At 40.7% G+C, this 20,523-nt stretch overlaps 1 protein-coding gene across 1 annotated transcript in view; it reads right to left on the minus strand.

The window, feature by feature from the left end:
* The window catches only part of mctp1a (multiple C2 domains, transmembrane 1a), a 127,894-nt gene that overhangs the window by 50,943 nt on the left and 56,428 nt on the right, over positions 1 to 20,523 (minus strand). The window contains exons 3-10 of the mRNA XM_070903624.1: positions 18,745 to 18,887; positions 18,441 to 18,520; positions 14,697 to 14,808; positions 12,993 to 13,031; positions 9,639 to 9,803; positions 9,099 to 9,229; positions 8,026 to 8,212; positions 1,829 to 1,922 (exon numbers count right to left, since the gene is read on the minus strand). Coding sequence (XP_070759725.1) covers positions 1,829 to 1,922; positions 8,026 to 8,212; positions 9,099 to 9,229; positions 9,639 to 9,803; positions 12,993 to 13,031; positions 14,697 to 14,808; positions 18,441 to 18,520; positions 18,745 to 18,887 — 951 coding nt within the window. The remainder of the gene's footprint in view (positions 1 to 1,828; positions 1,923 to 8,025; positions 8,213 to 9,098; positions 9,230 to 9,638; positions 9,804 to 12,992; positions 13,032 to 14,696; positions 14,809 to 18,440; positions 18,521 to 18,744; positions 18,888 to 20,523) is intronic.

A 20,523-nucleotide genomic window follows, 5' to 3' on the forward strand; every position in this document is an offset into this window, starting at 1 on the left:
AGTCCCATCTTCACCCGTTTTCTGTTTTTTTGTAGTTTTCCATGTGAAACACATATGGCAGGCAAATTTTTAAATGTACTATTTTCACACTTTAATTAAAAACTTAACTGTATCTTATTCTTATCTTTGTCAATCCAATTAAAAATGTCAGGATGTCAAAAACCAATTGTTGTTGTGGATTTTCCATGTCCACTTTTTTCGAATGGTTTTGTATTCATTCTTAGTAGTTTCTATGTAAAATATCAGCCCCGGGGCCAGCTGCATAAAAATAGACCAAGTCTTTGACTTAAATATAACTTTAGGTCAGACTTGCCATAGACACTTACATTTACCTGTTGCATAAAGCTTCCCTGTGAGTGACTAATGTAACACTGACTTAGATTGCCTGTCACACAATGCATTATGGGTGAAATAAGACACTTTACAGAAGTGAAAAAGATGTCAGATGCAACAGCAACACACTTAGCGGCGGAAGAACAGATTTTACACCTGCTGAGAACTTGTCTGTCTGAGGAATACAATGCAAAAAAGTGCAATATTTGGTAGTTTTAAAGAACACCATGTATGGGAGAAAATAACTGAAAAGGTAAACAACATAAATCCTAAGCAAAAATCCAGTGACTAGAGGAAGAATAGGCCTAATTAGACTAGTCTAACCTGACAATTTAAGACCAGTCTAAGGCCAAGACTAGTCTTAAACTAAGTTTTTGCAAATGGCTGATGGTTGGCACCACATGACATGCTGCACTTTTACTGTGAGTTAAGCCTGTGGCAATAATTTCAGGTCACCACCGGCTGTAAAGACACTGTTCTGAAATGAAACACATTCTCTATGACCGCGTCAAACTGGCAGAGACAAAGCTAAAGGCAAACAAACAGCCAATAGACATTATATTTCCACAGTTTTACTCATTCGCTTTTTTCAGAAGGATCCATGGAGCTCAGACTGAATGATGAGCTCTACAACGAGGTCACGGAGCAAATTTCTGCTCCGAGTGAAATACAAGAGCCAGAGAGCCATTAGCCCTGCACTCCGGCTGCTCCGGTCGCTCCATGCAATAACCCAAATCAACCAGCTTCACTCTGTACTGGCTAATGGGACTGTGGCTGTTTCAAATGGAGAGAAACTCTCTCTCTCTCTCACACACACACACACACATACACACAGACAGAGACACACACATTTCCTTCTCTCTCTACTAGATAATACAAAGTGAAAAACTAGGCCTGTCCACTGTAGACCTAATTAAAAGTAAGAATTAATGGAGAATGGAGGATTCAGAGAGAGCAAGCAGAGAAAGAGCGGGAGGAGGGAGGAGGAGTGAGGAGGAGGGAGAGAGATTTGTTGGTTCAAATATGTACTTTTTCTCTATTATTCAAATGAGCAGCCTGCATCTTTTTCTAAAAATGCAGAGACAAATTTAGCGTCCTGCACAAAGTAGACTTTAACTCTCTCTGAGGACTCTCGAAGAGGATCATCCCTTAAACCAAAATTACACCCTGACTTTATCTTTGGCTAGATTTATGGCAGATTGCTGGTGGAGGAAAATGTGCCTCAGAAATTGTTCAATGTCTAGATGCAAAACTCAAGCAGAAGTTATTTAAAGCAAAAAAAAATACCCCTGTGATTGATAGTGTTAGCACCTATCAGATGCTCTGTAGAAACAGAAATTGCAAAACAACAGCAAAATATTATTATTTTGAAGTGTATGAATATGTGAGCATCAATACAAGAGTGAAAACTGAAGAGGCTAACTTTTAACAATGTATCGGAGAACTGCAGAGGGTACAGTCCTGTTCCTGTTGGGACTTAAGGTCATTGTCTTACCTGTGACATCTGCCGCCATCAGTCCCTCAGCCCTGATGACCTTCACCTGCACCACGCCGACATCTTTCAGGTTGTGGAATGACCTCCACATGCTCTGAAACATCACAGGAACAGGGGTGAAAGGTCAAAGAGGACGGCAAATTAGCATTGAAGAGAAAGGCAGGTCAATAACCTGACATTTCATTAAGAGAGGAAAGGGTAGAATATGTCCTTTAACAGTCCTGAAAATGTAGATCTGGCATTTATATCCGAGTCTAAATGAGGATAAATGGCCAAATTTAATTTCACTTAATAGCTGAAACGTTTCCTAACTTTGTACATTTTTTAGATAAAACGGAACTTCGCTGATTTTAGTAAAGAAGATGAGCCATGCAAGCTCAACACTACAACACTTTAAGTAGAACAACATCACAGAAAACATTAAAACAGAGTAGATTTTAGCATTATATCTATTCCTGAAACTGTACACTGTTGCAATTACAGTAAGGGCTGTTGTACTTTTCCATTACCTTTTCACTTAATCAGTTACAGAGGAAAGAGTCCCCTACTGTGTTTTAGTGAAAAGTATTGTTTCCCATAATGTTTTGCATATTGACTTTGAGGTGAAACTGTCACAGCAGAAAATGTTTGTTTTGGACATCCTCTCTCCATCCCTAACATGAACAAGATGCAGACGTTTGAATGCAGTTTTAACAAATGTTGATGTGTATTATTGTATGAATTGTCAGTTTTTTAACCCAAAGCTAACTCGCTCACTAGAGCACAGTGTCAGTCTGGATAATTCAATTGAAAATGCTGGCTGGTATTTACTTTTTCAGTCACTCCATGAATTGCTTCCTCACAATGTTGTGTATAAGAAAAAAAGAGGTGTTAAGAGGGTGTGTGAAGAGTAGCATTAGTATCAGCAGAAGAAGACAGGCAAGTGAAATATATGCAATATGAAGTAAGAACAATCAATAATCTGTATATGTGCATTATATAAGAAAATATGAATATGAAGAAGAGAAATTACACACACAGTCAAGAGATGCCATGAGGACCTGTGATTGTCTGAAATGAGAAGGGAAACACTGTATGTACAGGAGACAGAATGATGACTATGTAAAATGTAGTCTGTAAATCTGCAAGCGACCTGTGGAGATCAACGGCTGGGCCATGAGGCATGGACACACACACACACACACACACACACACACACACAATCATAAACTCATGGTTTTGTACACACCCAAATACTCAGGTATAAACACATGCATAGAAAACCTACACTGAGGCCAAATTGAGTAGCATGTCGGCGTGTCTTAAAAGGAGAGTGGAAATGCACTTCACTTCAATTTATTTCCCTCTCTCTGGCAATAACCCCTTCCATCCCCACAGGAGTAATTATAATTTAAATTTCAGAGTCAGGGCCAGGCTACAGACTTAATTCATTATTACCAACTCTGTCAGACTCTGCCTGTTTCCAGCGATATCATTGTCCAAAAGCTCTCTAAAGGAGATGAGAGGGGAGAGTGTGTGAAAGAAAGAGAGAGGGAAAGAGTGTGTGAAAGAGAGACATACAGACAGAGAGAGAGGGAGAGAGGGGACAACTCTGCATTTTAAGGCACGATTTCTCTGAAGATACAGCTGCTTGTTGTGATTATTGGGGAGCAGCCGAGAGGAGAGACACAGAGGGAGGCAACAGAGGAGGAGACGAGGGCAAACTAAAGGCTGACTAGTTGGTGTGTTCAACAGTAGAACACCCCATGATGCCAATAACCTACCCGGGAATCGATCGTACTTTTTTGGTGCTGACTGAATTTTTGGACATTTAACATTTGAGAAGTTTGGCTTCTTTTGTTAAATGAAAAAAATGTATAGGAAAACATTTTTTATATGGATTTAAGTACAGTATCAAAAAGTACCATTTTGGTATTGTACTAAAAAGACAATAGTATCGTAGTTTCAAACAATACCACAGCAGTGGTTTCCATATTGATAGACAGATATTGAATGAAAAAAATGAGACAAAATTAATGGATGTATGGATGCAGAGATATTTTTTCACCCCCCAACCCATCATCAACACTCCATCCCTTCCTCCAACCATACAGGCTCCCTGAGGGGACAGTTAGGGTTCAGCCTCAATCCACGATTGGTGGAAAGACAGACAGCAAAAGATGGAATAGACAGACACAAGTAGAGAGAAGACAAGACCGACCCCCACCCCCTTATTTACATCTCCTCACACCCCCATCAGCACACAGGTGGAATGACAGGGATAAGCAAGAGATGAAAGGAGAGAGAAGAGAAAAATGGAAGGACAGGGTTGGCTTTCATAAAACAAACCCCCGCCCTGTCTGTGATTGACATCTTGTCACTGTGACATCTTCTTCCCGTCTCTGTCACACTCAACGGACACACAAACACACAAATGAATCAGCCCCGGCGTAGGCTCATGACTCGCTGTCATCTTTGCATCGTGTCACCTTTCATCAGCGCTCCGTATAACATTTCACATGCAGACACACGCAAAGCATCTGGCCAGCAGCCGTGCAGTTCAAGGGACATTTAATTAAATCACTGTGAAATGCTCAAACACAAACCAAATGCTAACATCTTCCTCCAGTTCCTACTGCGGTTCATCAACTCAGGATCACTGACTGTCAAGATCCTCTCTCAAGGTTTGCCCTCTGCCCGTCCCACACTTTACTGCAGCCCCTTATCCCACTTCCTGTCCAGGTTGTGTCCTTTCTCTTCACCTTAGAGCAGTGCACCAGAGTGGGTGGGAGAGGTACTGCAGGTGTGTGCGTGTGTGTGTGTGTACATACATGGGGGTGGGTGGTGAAGTGCCACCACTTCAGCGGAGGTCACCATGTCCTCCTTCTCTCATCCACCCATCTTGCAGCCACCTTAGGCCCATTAAGAGCCATTAGTGTGTGTGCTCCTTTGCCGTCATAATGCATAAATCTCTTCCTCTCCTTCTCCCTCTCTCCCTCTGTCCCTCTCTACTTCTGGGAAACAGTAATTAAAGATGAAGGAAAGGTTACGGTGAGCAATAGTACATCTAAGGCAGTTGTCACTAAGTGTATTGCACCGTGTTGCATATAGCTCCGCCGTCGGCAGCATTCAAAGTAGTTTGCAGTAGAAAATCATGTGTACTCATTCACACGCATACATGCAAGTGCACAGAGGCACTCGCAAACCTATGTACGTACGCACACACACACACACACACACACACACACACACACACACACACACACACACACACACACACACAAAGCCTTCACAATGCAGAACAGCTAGAATGAGAGAGATATTAATGAGCTCTGCACTAGCATCAGATCCAGCACTCAGGTGTCTATTATCTGCTTTCTTCAATGGCCACAGATTGGGATGAGGAAAAAACACCTGCCAAACACAACACAGTGACCTCATTGTGACCACATAAGATGTGGTGTACGTATAGGTGTGTGTGCGTACATGTGACAAAGTGATAAGGACATTTCTGGGATTTAAAATCGGTTATGTCTTCTTAAAGATTCAGGTTATTAAACTGAGTGTGCATGCATGTATCTAGGTGTGTTTCTTTTTTGCTTTTTTACAATATCCACACTTTGTAAGCCACTGCTACACACTGCCTTAAAGTAATCTTGTGCGTGTGTGTTTTCATGATGAGCAGGGTGGGCCACACTGCTGAAGGCTGGGACGGGCAAGGGATTTCAATTGTCGTCTCTTCCTCATTCTCATTTGTGAAGGTATCTGCTCTTTAAAGCTGTGATGATGACAGCATGGTGCTTGTATTGCTCCGCCAACCCCCATCTTTTTATTAGATAGCTGACGCAGGAAGGTACTGTTTTTGCATGTGTCTGTATGTGTGTGTGTGCCTGTTTGTGATTAGCAGCAGTGGATGCTTTGTGCAGGGCTTGTGCTGGACAGCTGATTTCAAGATGATGATACCAGTCAGTAAAAATGTGCCCAAGCATTATAACATACACCTATACATGCATGCATGCATGCACACACACACACACACACACACAGGGCAGATTAGTGGGCTTTGAGCAGCACTGTTATGTATTAGTGGTGGTACTTGGTCTTATCAGTGCTCTTTGATAAGGTACATCTTTATTAAATTCTCCAACTGAAAGACGGCCAGTCTGGGGAAAAGGAATATGTTAATAGGTAGAGACCATTCAAGTCTTCTAACCGACCTCACTGTCCCCCTCCATCTGCAACCCCCCACCTTCCTCCACCCTCTATCTCTCCATCCCTTCATCTAACGGGAGGGCCACAGTGGCGACAGACAAAGAGCCCAGGCTGCCAGGAGTGTGGGAGAGAGAAGGAGGCAGGAAAAGAGGTAAGTGAAGGAAAGAAAATGTCTCGCCTTCAGCCGAGCAGAAAAACGGGGTCTGCGCGAGTTGTGAGAGAGGTGAAATAGCTTTTTCTTTTCATTTTACACGCCTTCCCTTCCCGGTGCAACCCTCATCCTTTACCTCTCGCCCCCTATTACACACTCACACAAACACACTCACAATCCCCGTCCTCATTTTGTGGCTGTGAGGAGACGTACAGCGTGTGTGTGTCTCAGTCCTAGAGCTCCCCCCTCTGATCTCGGCTGGTTGCTGCAGCGCGGAGCAGAGTGGCCGACCTCCTGTGGCTAGCCAATAAGGCACCGCCACGGTTATGTAGGTCGTGGCACCCGTGTTCGGCCTGTGGAGCCTCGCTGCTGGTGCCTATGCACACACCGAAAGACGCAAACATATACCAGCAGGGACATACCGTTAACTAAAATCACAACACCTCCTATAATCTCACAAACACACACAGCTACTTACTGTACAGTATGTGAACACACACACACAGTGTACCCGCATGTAAACGCACACGCAACTAAGTGGTACTCATGGCAAAATGTGCTCCTACAACTCTCCTAGACAATTAAATGTAATAGGTGCAATAATGATTGAACAAATCTTGCATATGTGTTTTGTTATTAAGCCCTAAATGAAACTAAAAACATCAGGTGAACAAATATCTTACATTTTCTGTTCAAATAAGTCATGAATAAAAGCAAATATGGCTGCAGCATTGAGTGATAACTGTTGATGTGCAGAGAAATGTCCTATGTCAAGGCTGTCAGTGAATGAAATCTATTGAAAGTGTGTGTGCATGTGTGTATGTGTGTGAGAGTGTCTTTGTAGCAAGGAGTGAGGATGACAGGGTGTGAAGGGTTAACTAGGCTAAGACAAAGACATAGGCTGAAACCATTGTGTTGAGTGGAGGGCCTCTGGAGCAGATGGGGCCTTAGGGCTCTCTCTCTCTTTCTCACTCTCTCTCTATAATACTAAGCTCAAATCAATGACAACTGGCTAACAAGCAAAGACACTTTGCACACTAATAAACGAGCCCACATGCATCAATCATAAATGCTCAACATACACAACTCACTGCAGGATGATGATGCAAATACCGCACAATACTGGTGCCGTGAATCACAGCCACAGAAACAAACCAGCGATGTGAGCCTTCATCCTTTCCAAACAGCTCGTCTCAGTAGCGTCTGTGAGAGAGACTTGTGATCTCTCTTCCCTGACCTCTCAACCCGTGTTTCTTCCATCCTTTCCCTTTGTGAATCTCATCATCCCCCTCATCATCCCCCTCATCATCCCCCTCATCATCCCCCTCTTCTTCCCCCACTCCTCTGCTCTCCACTTCTTAGACGTAACTTCAAACCACAGCTGCAGCTTGGTGGATTTGATTTAAAATCTCAACACATTAGCTTGAAAAAGACACTCTTCTTGATGAATAAGTGAGATTCTTCATAAAATGTGAATAAATTGTGACTTTATAAACAATCAGAAGTGTGATGATAAATGCGTGAGGGAGTTGTTGTTTGACACGTCAGTCTGACTCATGACACAAAAGAAACAATACTTTTCTTTGTCTTTGCAACTTGGACATGTCGACATGCGTCACACAGTCATCAATTCAAGGGAAAAGACACAGTATCACGTATGTGGTCAATGCTGGACAGGCGTGACACCTTTTAACAGCCACAAAAGGTTTTTCTAATATTTAGGTCTTTCAGTGGAGCTCTCATACATTGTGTACTCATGTGTATTCACACAACATAACCTTTTCTTAAACTCACACACACACACACACACACACCACACACCAGAAGGCCACTCTTACAATAAAAACGAACTCACATATCTCTGCATGATCTGGTGTCTCTCCTGCGGGTCGTCCAGCATGTTGACTGACAGGTCTGAGATGGAAACGGCGGCAGAAGCAGTGAGTGTAACCAGCAGCACCAGCACACCTTCCCCTTCCTCCAGTGGCAGGTCCAGCTTGTGTGTGTGTTCTTTACTGAGAAGAGACAGGTCGATGGTACACCTGAAGTGCACACACACACACGCACAAACACATAGAAATAGTAACAGAGTTACAGAGTTGGAGTATTGTGCATTTTGTGGGGAAGCTGACGATGCTGAAACACGGGCTGATGGTAAAAGAGGAAGCTAAGCAAAGGTACAGTGGACAATAAAGACTAAACTTAAAGAAATGTTAGTGTATCCATTTTTGGGGCAGAAGTTTGCAGAAAAATGTGTCTGTAAAGTTAACAAAGAAATCACACAGAAAGAGGTCTCCAATATACTTTTAGAAATAAAGTGTCTATTGAGTTTTCACCTCATGAAAAAGACTATTGCACAGTGTGCTTAAGCATAGCAATAGCAACTGCCTAATAATAGTATACACATACCATGCGTCATGTGTGTAGGATATAAGCTACTGCACACATCTTAGCCAAAGATGACACAATTAAAACTTGAGAGCATCTTCCCTTTACTGAATTGATTTTCTGGCGTTCCCTTAAAATATCTCCAGTTAATATCAAGGCAGGCCAAGGTAATCACTGGACTTGGGTAAAAGAGTTCAAAGGCTTCCTTGAGTGCCTCCGTTCTTATGAAAAACTATGAAAAACAGCCTTTTTTCCACAGAACACAGCCCAGGGTTTCCATTTGCACAGGAAATGCTGTACTTTTGAATGGGAGGTAAAAAAAAATGAATAAATCCATACAAATTAAAGACATGGCCATTTTGGACCCAAATGATTGGAAATACATTGTGCAACCTTTTTCTGTAAGACCTACCCTGTCTGAAGATGGTCCTAAAAGTCAAAGATGTGTAATTTTGGTACACTACACCTGTTCCACCTATACAATCTAACAAAAGACAGGGATAGCTACATATCCATATAGACTGGCGAAGACCACTGCACCTTCCCATGAAGTCATCCTTCTTGCCAGCGTCTTTGTCCCAGACTGTAATGTCCACGAAGCCTCCCTGCTCCTCATACAGGTGGAAGTCAAACTGCTCTCTCCACTGGGGGTTCAGCGTTTTGGGAATTGTCTAAGTAAACAGGAAATACATTGTCCATGTGTCTAAATTGTTTATATGAGATATATATATATATATATATATATATATATATATATGTCATACACTGTTCATATAAGCTGATGCAGCTAATAAAATATGGACAGTTCACAGACGATGTGAGTCGTCATCAGCAAATACTTTTCTTAGAGCAAAATGAGTCCATCTACAGAGTCATATGTGCTTGTACGTGTATTGTAGAAGATTTTTCTATTCAGCAATGTTCAAATAAACATAACTTGTCTTTAATGAGAATTGTATAACTTCAAAAGGTAAAAGTGTTTCTTTCTTACTTTGATCACAGGGCTACATATAAAGATCCTCATGCCGAATTACATGGTGGTAACAGCCAGATTAAGAAAATATTCAGGGGTGCATTCACCTTGCTCTTGTACTTCTGGTGCCCCATCCTGAATTTGACGTAAGGGTCGCTGAGGCCGTTGGCATCCATGGGCTGGAGGCTGCGACCTTCTATCAGACTGACGCTGACTATACCTCGCCACAGCTGGGCTTTTCTGTGCACATCCGACAGACGCATACTCTGATACTGCAGGACGCACACACACACACACACACATTCAAAGAAACATTTACACACACACACACACACACACACATATTTATTCATATGCAAGAAAGTACACAAACACCCACAAAATAAACACACATAAGCATTAATTAACCCCAAGATAGAATTATGGTTTGTGTACACTTTGTCAACAGGAAAATAACCAATACCAAACACATCAAGACAACACAGAGAGGAGCAGGCAAAACACACAAGATAACACTTAAACACAAAATGAGATAATTTAACACAATATACCCCTGAGGTGTGAGCTCACTTGACATGCCAGAACATCACTATGAATCACCAAACATAGTATCCCACTATTCAATCAGCGAACATCTATAATTCTGGGGATTCTTGGGGATGCTGAGACACACCATCACTGTTGGCAGCAACAGTTAAGCCACATTTGTGGAAAAATGAAAAACATGTATCTCTTACTATCGCTTCCACGTGTTTACTAAGAATCTACTATAGTAAAATAGCTTCTAGTCTACTCAAGAATGTATATGTCATTGCATCAGTCAGGTCTTTTTTGTACAAATTCTTAATAAAATACAAAATTAATAATCAGGAGGCGAGTGATTTGTAGACTGTCTTATCTAAAACAGGCAGACCACTGAGACTCTGTTACAGTGTAACTCTGGACATTTCTTATTCCATCTGGCTGTACTGTAAGCTTGACAGTGCTGCAAATTTAGATTGATGATTCTCCATATTTTGTTCTTTTCCCCCAACACTTTTCGTAACACTTACAGGCCTATTTAACCTCTCTTTCAATCATGTCAGTATCCTTCACTAAAACAAAGAGCAGGGTATTTATTTGTCAAACAAATACACCTCTCTCTCTCTCTCTCTCTCTCTCTCTCTCCCTCTCCCTCTCCCTCTCTCTCTCTCTCTCTCTCTCTCTCTCTCCCTCTCCCTCTCCCTCTCTCTCTCTCTCTCTCTCTCTCTCTCTCCCTCTCCCTCTCTCTCTCTCTCTCTCTCTCTCTCTCTCCCTCTCCCTCTCCCTCTCTCTCTCTCTCTTTCTGCCTTTCCCTCCCCTCCTTCCTCGTTAGGGAGAATTTATTAGCATAGCTTTTGTTTTGCGGGTGAATTTCATTAAACTCTGAACAAACCCTGCCTCGCAAGCACAGGCCTTTGATCTGGAGACGGAGCATCTTAATTTCCATTCTCCAGACATTAAACAATGCGAATGGCTCCCTGCAATACAGCCAACCTCACATACAGCAACTCCCACATCTTTCATTTCTCCTGTTCACTAGCCGCTAACACACTGTATGCAAATGATGAGAGGTCGCGGTTATGTCCTACTCGAGCACAGTCCTAATTGTTTCCTTGTTTTGTTGCTGCATATTTCTTGTTACAGAAAACCATGGGCTATTTGGACTGGGAATCCACATCCCTCTGCCAGAGCGCAGCAGGAGAGAGATCATGTACGGAGATGTTCGGAGGCTGAAAGTCTTATAAGAGACACTAACACTCAGTTTAAGAACTAATACAGCCTTGCACATAGTTCAGCTTTTATCAACCCTTTGGAAGAAAAACATTTGAAGTGCCAAAATAAGCATTTTGCCTAGTGGTAAAGTTAGAGAGACCTGGATTAGATATGCCTCTGACTCATAATTATTATCTCACACTACTTCTTGAATAGTTTGCATCTTCTGCTGTGGGTTGAACACTCATAGATGCTTCATTAAAAAGAAGTGGTTGTGTAAAAATAACCGTGTACTGTATGCAGTCGAGTACGGAGGCAGGGAGGCACTCAGGAGCAGCGCCGTTTTTTGGTGGGGTAGCACAGTAGTTAGTTAGTTAGTTAGCGTTTGAGCTTTCTCAAGAATTCCCGAGTCACAGGCGAGGTGGCCCAGTTTGAAGGCTTCAAAGGCTCAGTTTGGGGAAGCACGATACAGCAGGACGTCTGCCCAGCTCCGACCAAGCACACTTCAAATGTGTATCTGTGTCTCTCGGTATATCAAACTTTTCACTGTTGGTTAAGGAAACATTCAGTGCCTCGAGGTGCGAATTAGGAGATCTACTAAAGTAAAACTTGAGTTTCCAGATTCAGCTCCTGCTTCCCTCTCAAGGACTCAAGTTTTGACCAAAACAGAAAAAGATACCACAGTGCCTTAATAGTCGCACATGAGAAAACAAAGCTGCAAATAATCCCAGTTGTGTTCACAAAATTGTCCCAGATACTAATATTGCTATATTTGGCTGAAAATGAAGGTAAGTGTTTCATGCAGGAGCCAATAAGAAGAAGCAGAACTTCGACCAGCATGCTTTCTATTCAACCTGGCAGCCAACAAGAATTACAAAAAATTGAAACCAAAAAAGGTAGCAGTCTCTTATGTATGGCAAGATGGGAACTCAAAACAATGTGAACATCACAGATTTACACTTGATGTAAAGGGGTGTAGGAGTGTCCCATAATCAGTCCACACAGTCAACAATCAACAAACTTTAGCATTTCACAGTTGATTTGCTGTACAGGACTCCTTTAAAACCCCTAAAAAACAAATCAGTCACTTTATTTTCTCACACAGCAGCTGCAATAGACTGAAGCAGAAACACTGCATAATTTAAAGCCTAAAAGGACAAAGTTCAATATAGATTCTTTTAATTGTCAGGAAAAATATACAGTGACTTCAAATTGTAAATTTCTCCAGTGTTTGCCAGTTTGTAACTGTAAAAAAAACTATAAAACTTTCAAAACATAATCTAAAAAGTGAAATAAAACAAAACATATCACTTAGAACAATGGAAGTAACCATACTTCCATCCTTGTGTATGTATTTGTATGACTTATGACTTGTCTTTACACATATAAATAGAGTTCACCTTTAGGCTTACACACTTGCATTAAAAAAAAGAAAAAGAGTTTACATCCCCTGAGGTGATGTAAATAGCAGGTGGTATATTGCAGCTTGTGGAAAATAAGCTAGTGACAATGAGAACTAAAGAAGCGATAAAGAAAGAAAAACTGCTAATACCACTGTGGAAGGAGGAAAAGGAGGGAGGAAGGGAAAGGGCCAGGGAGACTCCATCCATGTACCGGGACACAAGTGAAGAGTGCAGGATAGGTGAGGCACAGTGCGGTCGGTAGTGGGGTTACAGTACAGTCGGAAGTTTGTGGGTGAGGGGGTGTTACATGCTGTTTTAGTTTACCTTACTAGATCGTTTCCAGTTCCTTCTCAAAAGCATGGTCTGTAAATGAGACAAAGCTGTTACAGAGCGCCCCCCACTGTCTCCCCCTTAGAGCTGCAGGGTCAGAGGTTAAAGGGCATGGGGGTGTATGAAGATGTTAGCCCTGGCCTGGTGCAGGGGGGGGGGGGTTAGATAAAGAGAGAAGGGTAGCTGTCATTCATGCAAGTTAAGTAAGCAAGAAGTGTATAAGCAGCGCTCCTACTTGTCATGTGGTTTTATGAAGTATTTGCGTATGCAGACATGCACGCACACACACGCACAGATAAACATGTATGTATACAGGAGCTGCAGTTTGGGCCTCTCATACAGTATAACCATCATTTTTATACTTGAGACTTTCACAAATGTCACTTTCATTCGTAGAAAGACAGCAACTGGAACTGATGGCTGCTTCCTTGTTTGGTCTGCTTAGTTTTTACTTCTTTGTTTGGGTCCAATAATGAAGAAATCACCTTGAAAAAAACAGTATACTTCACTGTACACAAGATACTTTTTTGGACTGGTAAGGCATGAAGAGAGTGAAGGTTGCCGCATTTCAAACTTGTTAACTAAATTTACCTCTGAGATAAATGTGGCTCATTTCGTGACTTAAACGTAATCATTAATGCAAAAGTTTCAAATACAAAAATTATCATAGTATGACTATTTACATGTGCACAAATAAACACAATTCCCTCACGTCCCAACCCAACACTCATGAACTTGAAAACACACAGTATATAACGCAGATCACCATGTACAGAAACACTGTTGATGCTGCATGATTACTTAAACACCCGATTATTAGCAGTTCAATAGAGGATTACTTTAAAAGTAGTCTGAAGTTCTGTATTTTCCCTTATCCTTCCACACCAGTAGATGGCAACAGAGAGAGTCGCACAGAATGTACTAGTATAACCTTGTACTCATTTTCTTCACAGTTGGAGAAATCCAAAATGATGCTTAACCTAAATAGAGTTTATTTGTTCTGTCAAATGTGGACTCTCTGAACTACAGCACTAAATAAGCAGCAGAATTAAGACATCAGATCAAAAGGAATAAAATATTTCCCCCATGACTCTGCCTTGTTTCCGGATGGAGCATGCAGGGGTCCAATTAACCAAACAAATAATTGAACAGAAATAAATGCAACTCTGAAACATTGAGCACGTCTGCAGAGGCACGAGCCAACATAATTAGGAAAGAGAATCCAGTGCTCTTTGAACATGGAACTTTTCCACAGAACATATTAATTACACTCGTGTTTATGCATATATATTTGCTGAGTTGAAGAGTTTCCAGTAACTGAGGCTGAATGAAACCAGCACGTTCCAGTTCAACACAGCATGCCTGGGCTTCTGATGTATGAAGAAACAGTTTACTGATCTGGAATAACGCTGGTGCTGAACTCGATTATGAATATTATAAAACGTATTATATTGATTTGTTTGGGTGTTTTTTACTGGAAAGAAGTTATGCTTAACGTAGGTCTTCAGGGTTTCTATATTTTGCAACAGTATATCAGGTATATTATTCCTTATCTTGGTGTGACATGTCAAAGATGATGTACAGCGAGGCAAGTAAGATAGAGAGGAATGATTCCCCTGAATGAGGAGGAAATGTAGTGTGTGCAGGAAGAGAGAGATGAATGAATAATCCGATTTAAGGTTTGTATAGTTCTCTTACAGCATCCTTCATGTCTCCCTCCTTCGGGGACAGAATGACAGCTAGTTCCAGGCTGCCCAGGTTATGTTCAGGGTACTGTGGGTCCTTCAGGTCCAGCGTCACGTCCAGTGTCCTGCAGGGAAGCACAGTGAACCATGTTCACATAAAATTCATACTGTAAGTGCTTACATGAATACTGGGTCCCACATATGTGTATATAAATGACTGCATGCATTACGTGCGCACCCCATCCATCTTAACATAGAGTGGATACACATATTCAATCAGTTAAAGTCTGACTCAGTGATGTGGAGATAAGCCGCCCCACAAGCTGACTACCATGTTCTGCTTCCTTCCTCTCTCTCTTCTAGCTGAAATTCTTGCTGTTTTCAGCAACTTACAATGACAAAAAACGGTCAACCTTGCTAACAATCTTGAATTATGCATAAGGAAGGTGATAAGTACGGGGATAGCAGGTAATTACTATTAACAAGAGCAGACTATTTAACAAAAGTGTCTGTGATCTTAACTCAGTTTAGACCTGCTCTTGACAATTCTGGCCAGTTTAAAGTCACAATCCCTAATCCATATGTAAACAAAATGGGCGCCCTCCATCAAAACTCAAAACACAAGATTGTAACCAGCTATCACTCAAGTTGTCTGACGCGTCTTTAAATACAAGTACTCACACTAAGCAACAGCAAAAGCTCAGAATGTTTTATGGTGCTGTTCAGTGTTTGGTTACATCAGTAATGTTGGTAAACACAGCAGGTAATGTGGAGACTAATCCAGTTCTGATGAGCAGCAATGATCTTAACTTTGGGAAAACACATCTCACTGGACATATAGAGTCATGTATTTCAAAAAATGGAAAAAAACAGAATTAATCGACACAATTTTTCTCATGTTATAAGAAAGCTTCTTCACACCTTTTCCACATCCACACAGGCGTTTTCACTTATGTCATTACTTAATAGGCCTTTTAAGTCAGTTAAGTCATTAAGACATTTTGACATGTCATAGTAAGAAAAGCACAGGTATAAATTAATGATGGCTGAATTCCATTTAGCTGCTTTGGTTTCAGGGTCCTGGCATTTTGCATGCTGGCTTACTGTAACACTCATGTCTTATTGGGACACCTGAATATACTGGAGCCATCATTAATGTGTTTAATAACACCTGAGCTTTTCCCACTATTGCAAGTCCAAATGTCTGCTGTGAAAAAGGCCTATTCCCAGCACAAAAAAGGTGACACCCACTCCAAAGTGATTGATGGCATAAATGATGCAACTTTAACCGATGGCAGTATTTTTGGTAATTAAATTCCTCTTCACATACTTCTCTGTACAATCAAAATTGAATACAGCCCTGTTATGTTTCATGAGGTTTGAGGTGAGTTACCAAAGACTGCCACTAGAGGGAGACAACACACTATATTTGATCAAAATTACTGCATAAAAAACAAGGAAAGATTCTTGGAGATGGGTGTGTGTCGAGGAAATAGGCGATATGAGAGAGGACTCCCTAACCCTTAACCTCATCAGTAGTTATCTCTTGATACGCCTCTCTCAACATGCCCTTTACTGGGGGAATGCAGCTACCAATACAGTACTTATTTCATCTGCCATATACTACCTCATTATTTATTCTTTAAATGTCAGTGCAATACATATATATGCATACACAATAGTGCAAATATGTATATATATATATATATATATATATATATATATACACACACACATATACACATATACACATGTATATATAGTACCAGTCAAAGGTTTGGACACACCTTCTCATTCAATGGTTTTTCTTTATTTGTATTATTTCCTACATTGTAGATTAATATTGAAGACATCAGAACTATGAAGGAACACATATGGAATTATGTAGTAAACAAAAAAGTGTTAAACAAACCAGAATATGTTTTATATTTTAGATTCTTCAAAGTAGCCACCTTTTGCTTTGATGACAGTTTTGCATACTCTTGGCATTCTCTCAATCAGCTTCATGAAGTAGTCACCTGGAATGGTTTTCCAACAGTCTTGAAGGAGTTCTCAGAGGTGCTGAGCACTTGTTGCCTGCTTTGCCTTCACTCCGCGGTCCAACTCATCCCAAACCATCTCAATTGGGTTTAGGTCGGGTGATTGTGGAGGCCAGGTCATCTGACGCAGCACTCATCACTCTCCTTCTTGGTCAAATAGCCCTTACATAGCCTGGAGGTTTGTTTGGGGTCATTGTCCTGTTGAAAAACAAATGCTGGTCCAAACCAGATGGGATGGCATGTCACTGCAGAATGCTGTGGTAGCCATGCTGGTTAAGTGTGCCTTGAATTTTGAATAAATCACCAACAGTGTCACCAGCAAAGCACCCCCACACCATGACACCTCCTCCTCCATGCTTCACAGTGGGAACCACACATGTAGAAACCATCTGCTCATCTTTTCTACGTCTCACAAAGACATGACGGGTGGTGACCAAAAATCTCAAATTTGGACTCATCAGACCAAAGTACAGATTTCCACTGGTCTAATGTCCATTCCTGTTTCTTGGCCCAAGCAGTTCTCTTCCTCTTGTTGATCTTCCTCAGTAGTGGCTTCTTTGCAGCAATTCGACCATAAAGGCCTGATTCACGCAGTCTCCTCTGAACGGTTGATGTTGAGATGTGTCTGCTACTTGAACTCTGTGACGCATTTATGTGGGCTCTAATCTGAGGTGTTGTTAATTTGCGGTTTCTGAGGCTGGTAATTCTAATGAACTTATCCTCTGCAGCTGAGGTAACTCTTGGTCTTCCTTTCCTAGGACGGTCCACAGAAGAGCCAGTTTCATCATAGTGTATAGGTTTTCGCGACTGCACTTCAGGATACATTCAAAGTTCTTGAAATTTTCCCGATTGACCGACCTTCATGTCTTAAAGTAATGATGGACTGTCGTTTCTCTTTACTTAGTTGAGTGGTTCTTGCCATAATATGGATTAGAATAGTAGTTGAATAGGGCAATTCACTGTATAGAACTGTGTACCAACCCTACCTCTGCACAACTCAACTGATGGGCTCAAATACATTAAGAAGGCAAAAAATTCCACAAATTAACTTTTGACAAGGCACACCTTGAAAACCAGGTGACTGCCTCATAAAGCTGATTGAGAGAATGCCAAGAGTGTGCAAAGCTGTCATCAAAGCAAAAGGTGGCTGCTTTGAAGAATCTAAAGTATTAAAAATATTCTGGTTTGTTTAACACTTTTTTGTTTACTACATAATTCCATATGTGTTCCTTCATAGTTCTGATGTCTTCAATATTAATCTACAATGTAAAAAATACTAAAAAATAAAGAAAAACCATTGAATGAGTGTGTCTAAACTTTTGACTGACTATATTGATATATACATACATACATATTGCTATTATATATATTTTTTTACTTTTATTTTTCACTTAAATATTGTAAATGTGTATATTTTTAGTTTCTATTTCTTATTTTTTAGTATTTTGTACATACTTTTATTTCTAAATTTATGCTACCTTCTACTTTTGAATGGGAGCACCGGGACTGTATAATTTCCCCCCGGGGATCAATAAAGTATTTCTGATTCTGATACTGATTCTGATTAAAATACAGCCAATGGAGACAAAGAGTACAGGTACAGGGGACGGTTTAGTTAATTGGAGGACAAGAGATTGATGGTGTGTAAGGCGTTAGAAGAAAGAAGAGAAGGAAGTAATAAAAAAAAAAGAGAGAGAAAACAAAAGAGACAAAGAGACCTCTGATGTTCCAGTGACTCCAGGTGGAGGTATGCTGAGCCCATGAAATCATCCTGAAGTCCAAAGTCATAATCAAAAACCTACAAAGAGACAATATACAGCAACTGTCAGCAGAAAACCCTCAATACCACATTGCAAATGTCATCTGTCTCTGACATTATCTTCACATTGATTCATCATACCTAACTTAAAAAGGAAGCTTGCATAGTGAAGTTCATGTCCACTGAGACTTAACTTCCAAAATAGATCAGCAATTTATACTGCAGCAGGATGACATTTGAAGTCCAGGACATATCTGCTGTACCTTGACATATAGCGGGTCCCTCAGGGTTTCCACCAGAAGGCTTACTCTCTCGTCCCACACCGGGTTGAGGTTCTTGTGGATGGTCTTACTCCTGAACACCTCCTTCCCAGCAATCTTAAACTTCACATACGGGTCACTGGTCCCTACAGGGAAAGCAAGCAAAGAGAAACAATGTTAAATTGTAGGATTAAGAAGAATACCACCAACATTTTGGTATATGCTGTCTATCTAACGCTGGTCACTTTGTTCAGTTTGTGTCATTGGTCAAATGGTAGCATCTACAATTAGGATTGTGATAAAATAGTTACTGACATTAGAGTCAAAAACATTCAAATCAACCTGTAATCATGTTAAACAGGAGAAAAACATATGCTATATTTTTGAGATGTTGAATGATTGCATTTCCAAGTACACAAGCATATGTTTGCACAATGTATGGATATTTTTCATACAATGCTGTTATTTTATTATAATGTCTCTGGTACTGTCACGACAAAATATATTTTTTGTTCTCTCTCAAAATATTTTTGAACACAGAGACATGAAGACAATTGTACAAGCTGCTTTGACGGCCTAAGGAGAGAATCAGGCATGTCATGTGACTCACTTTGTATTGTGGGTCATATGATTACCAGTACTTAATGTTGAAGCTTGGATGCACACGGCCCATACAGTGCCTCTATTTGACCACTAGGTGGTGCCATTGATTTACATTTGTGTTACTCTGTAAAGGTGCCAGGTGATTTTGGTGGGAACAATGACTACTGGAAAAATATTATTTTTTAATGTATTAATAAACTTAAACCTAAAAATATGCGCAGATTAACCATCTTTTCACACAAACATGCCCTTAGGCCTATAATAGACATATATACAGTGTACTCTGCCAGATACATGAAACACAAACAGGCTGGAGGGTCTGCAATTTATTATCTCTATATATTGACCATTCCTCAAGATGACCAAGGGGAAAAAATCTGATATATAATTGTAAATCTACATTTTATTACCCTGGTAAATGGGCATTGGTACTCCTGTCCATCCCATTTCTGCTTTATTCTAACATTATTGTACTATTTGCCGAAGTCCATACACTTAAGAATAAAGTCAATTGGCAATGAAAAAGTAAGACAAAGACCAGACAGAAACACACTAAAAAAGCAAAGAACAGGGTCCATCATGAAGTAAAATAAATTAAATTAAATGTAGTAACAATGACATTTAGTATTCAATATGTATCACAAGCAGATTTTCTTCTGTCAGACACAGAAGTTCAAATGTTTACATCTAAATAAAAATGGCAAGCAACTACATGGGGAGACTGGGAAGTCCCCATAATGCAGTGTTTGCATTCAGAGCTGTGCTTGTGCAGGAGATAATCAGGTTTACGGGCTTGGCACAGTCTGTTCACATCCAGATTCAGATAACATAACAACAAGTGGCCAAAGGGACCCGACCAGGACTAATCACAGACATAATCACTGCACATACATAGTACAAACTACACAGGACAGCATATTGTCTTTTATTTACAATTATTTTATATGAGTACTGTGCTTCTCCTTTCACAGTGAGACCACAAAGTCTCAAATCAGTGTCATGTTATCATCCACTGTGACCAAAAGGATTGCCAAGCAAAGGGAAGGGAATCCTATTATCAAACATTTTTCACTCTCTGCCTGTGGTTTATCCTTTCTGCCAGTATCTCTTGGATAAAACAGGGGTAAGTGAACATATAGAATCTACATATATACTATGTACAATATATACTGTATGTTA

This window comes from Enoplosus armatus, chromosome 4 (assembly GCF_043641665.1).
Source record: "Enoplosus armatus isolate fEnoArm2 chromosome 4, fEnoArm2.hap1, whole genome shotgun sequence".
Lineage (NCBI taxonomy): Eukaryota > Metazoa > Chordata > Actinopteri > Centrarchiformes > Enoplosidae > Enoplosus > Enoplosus armatus.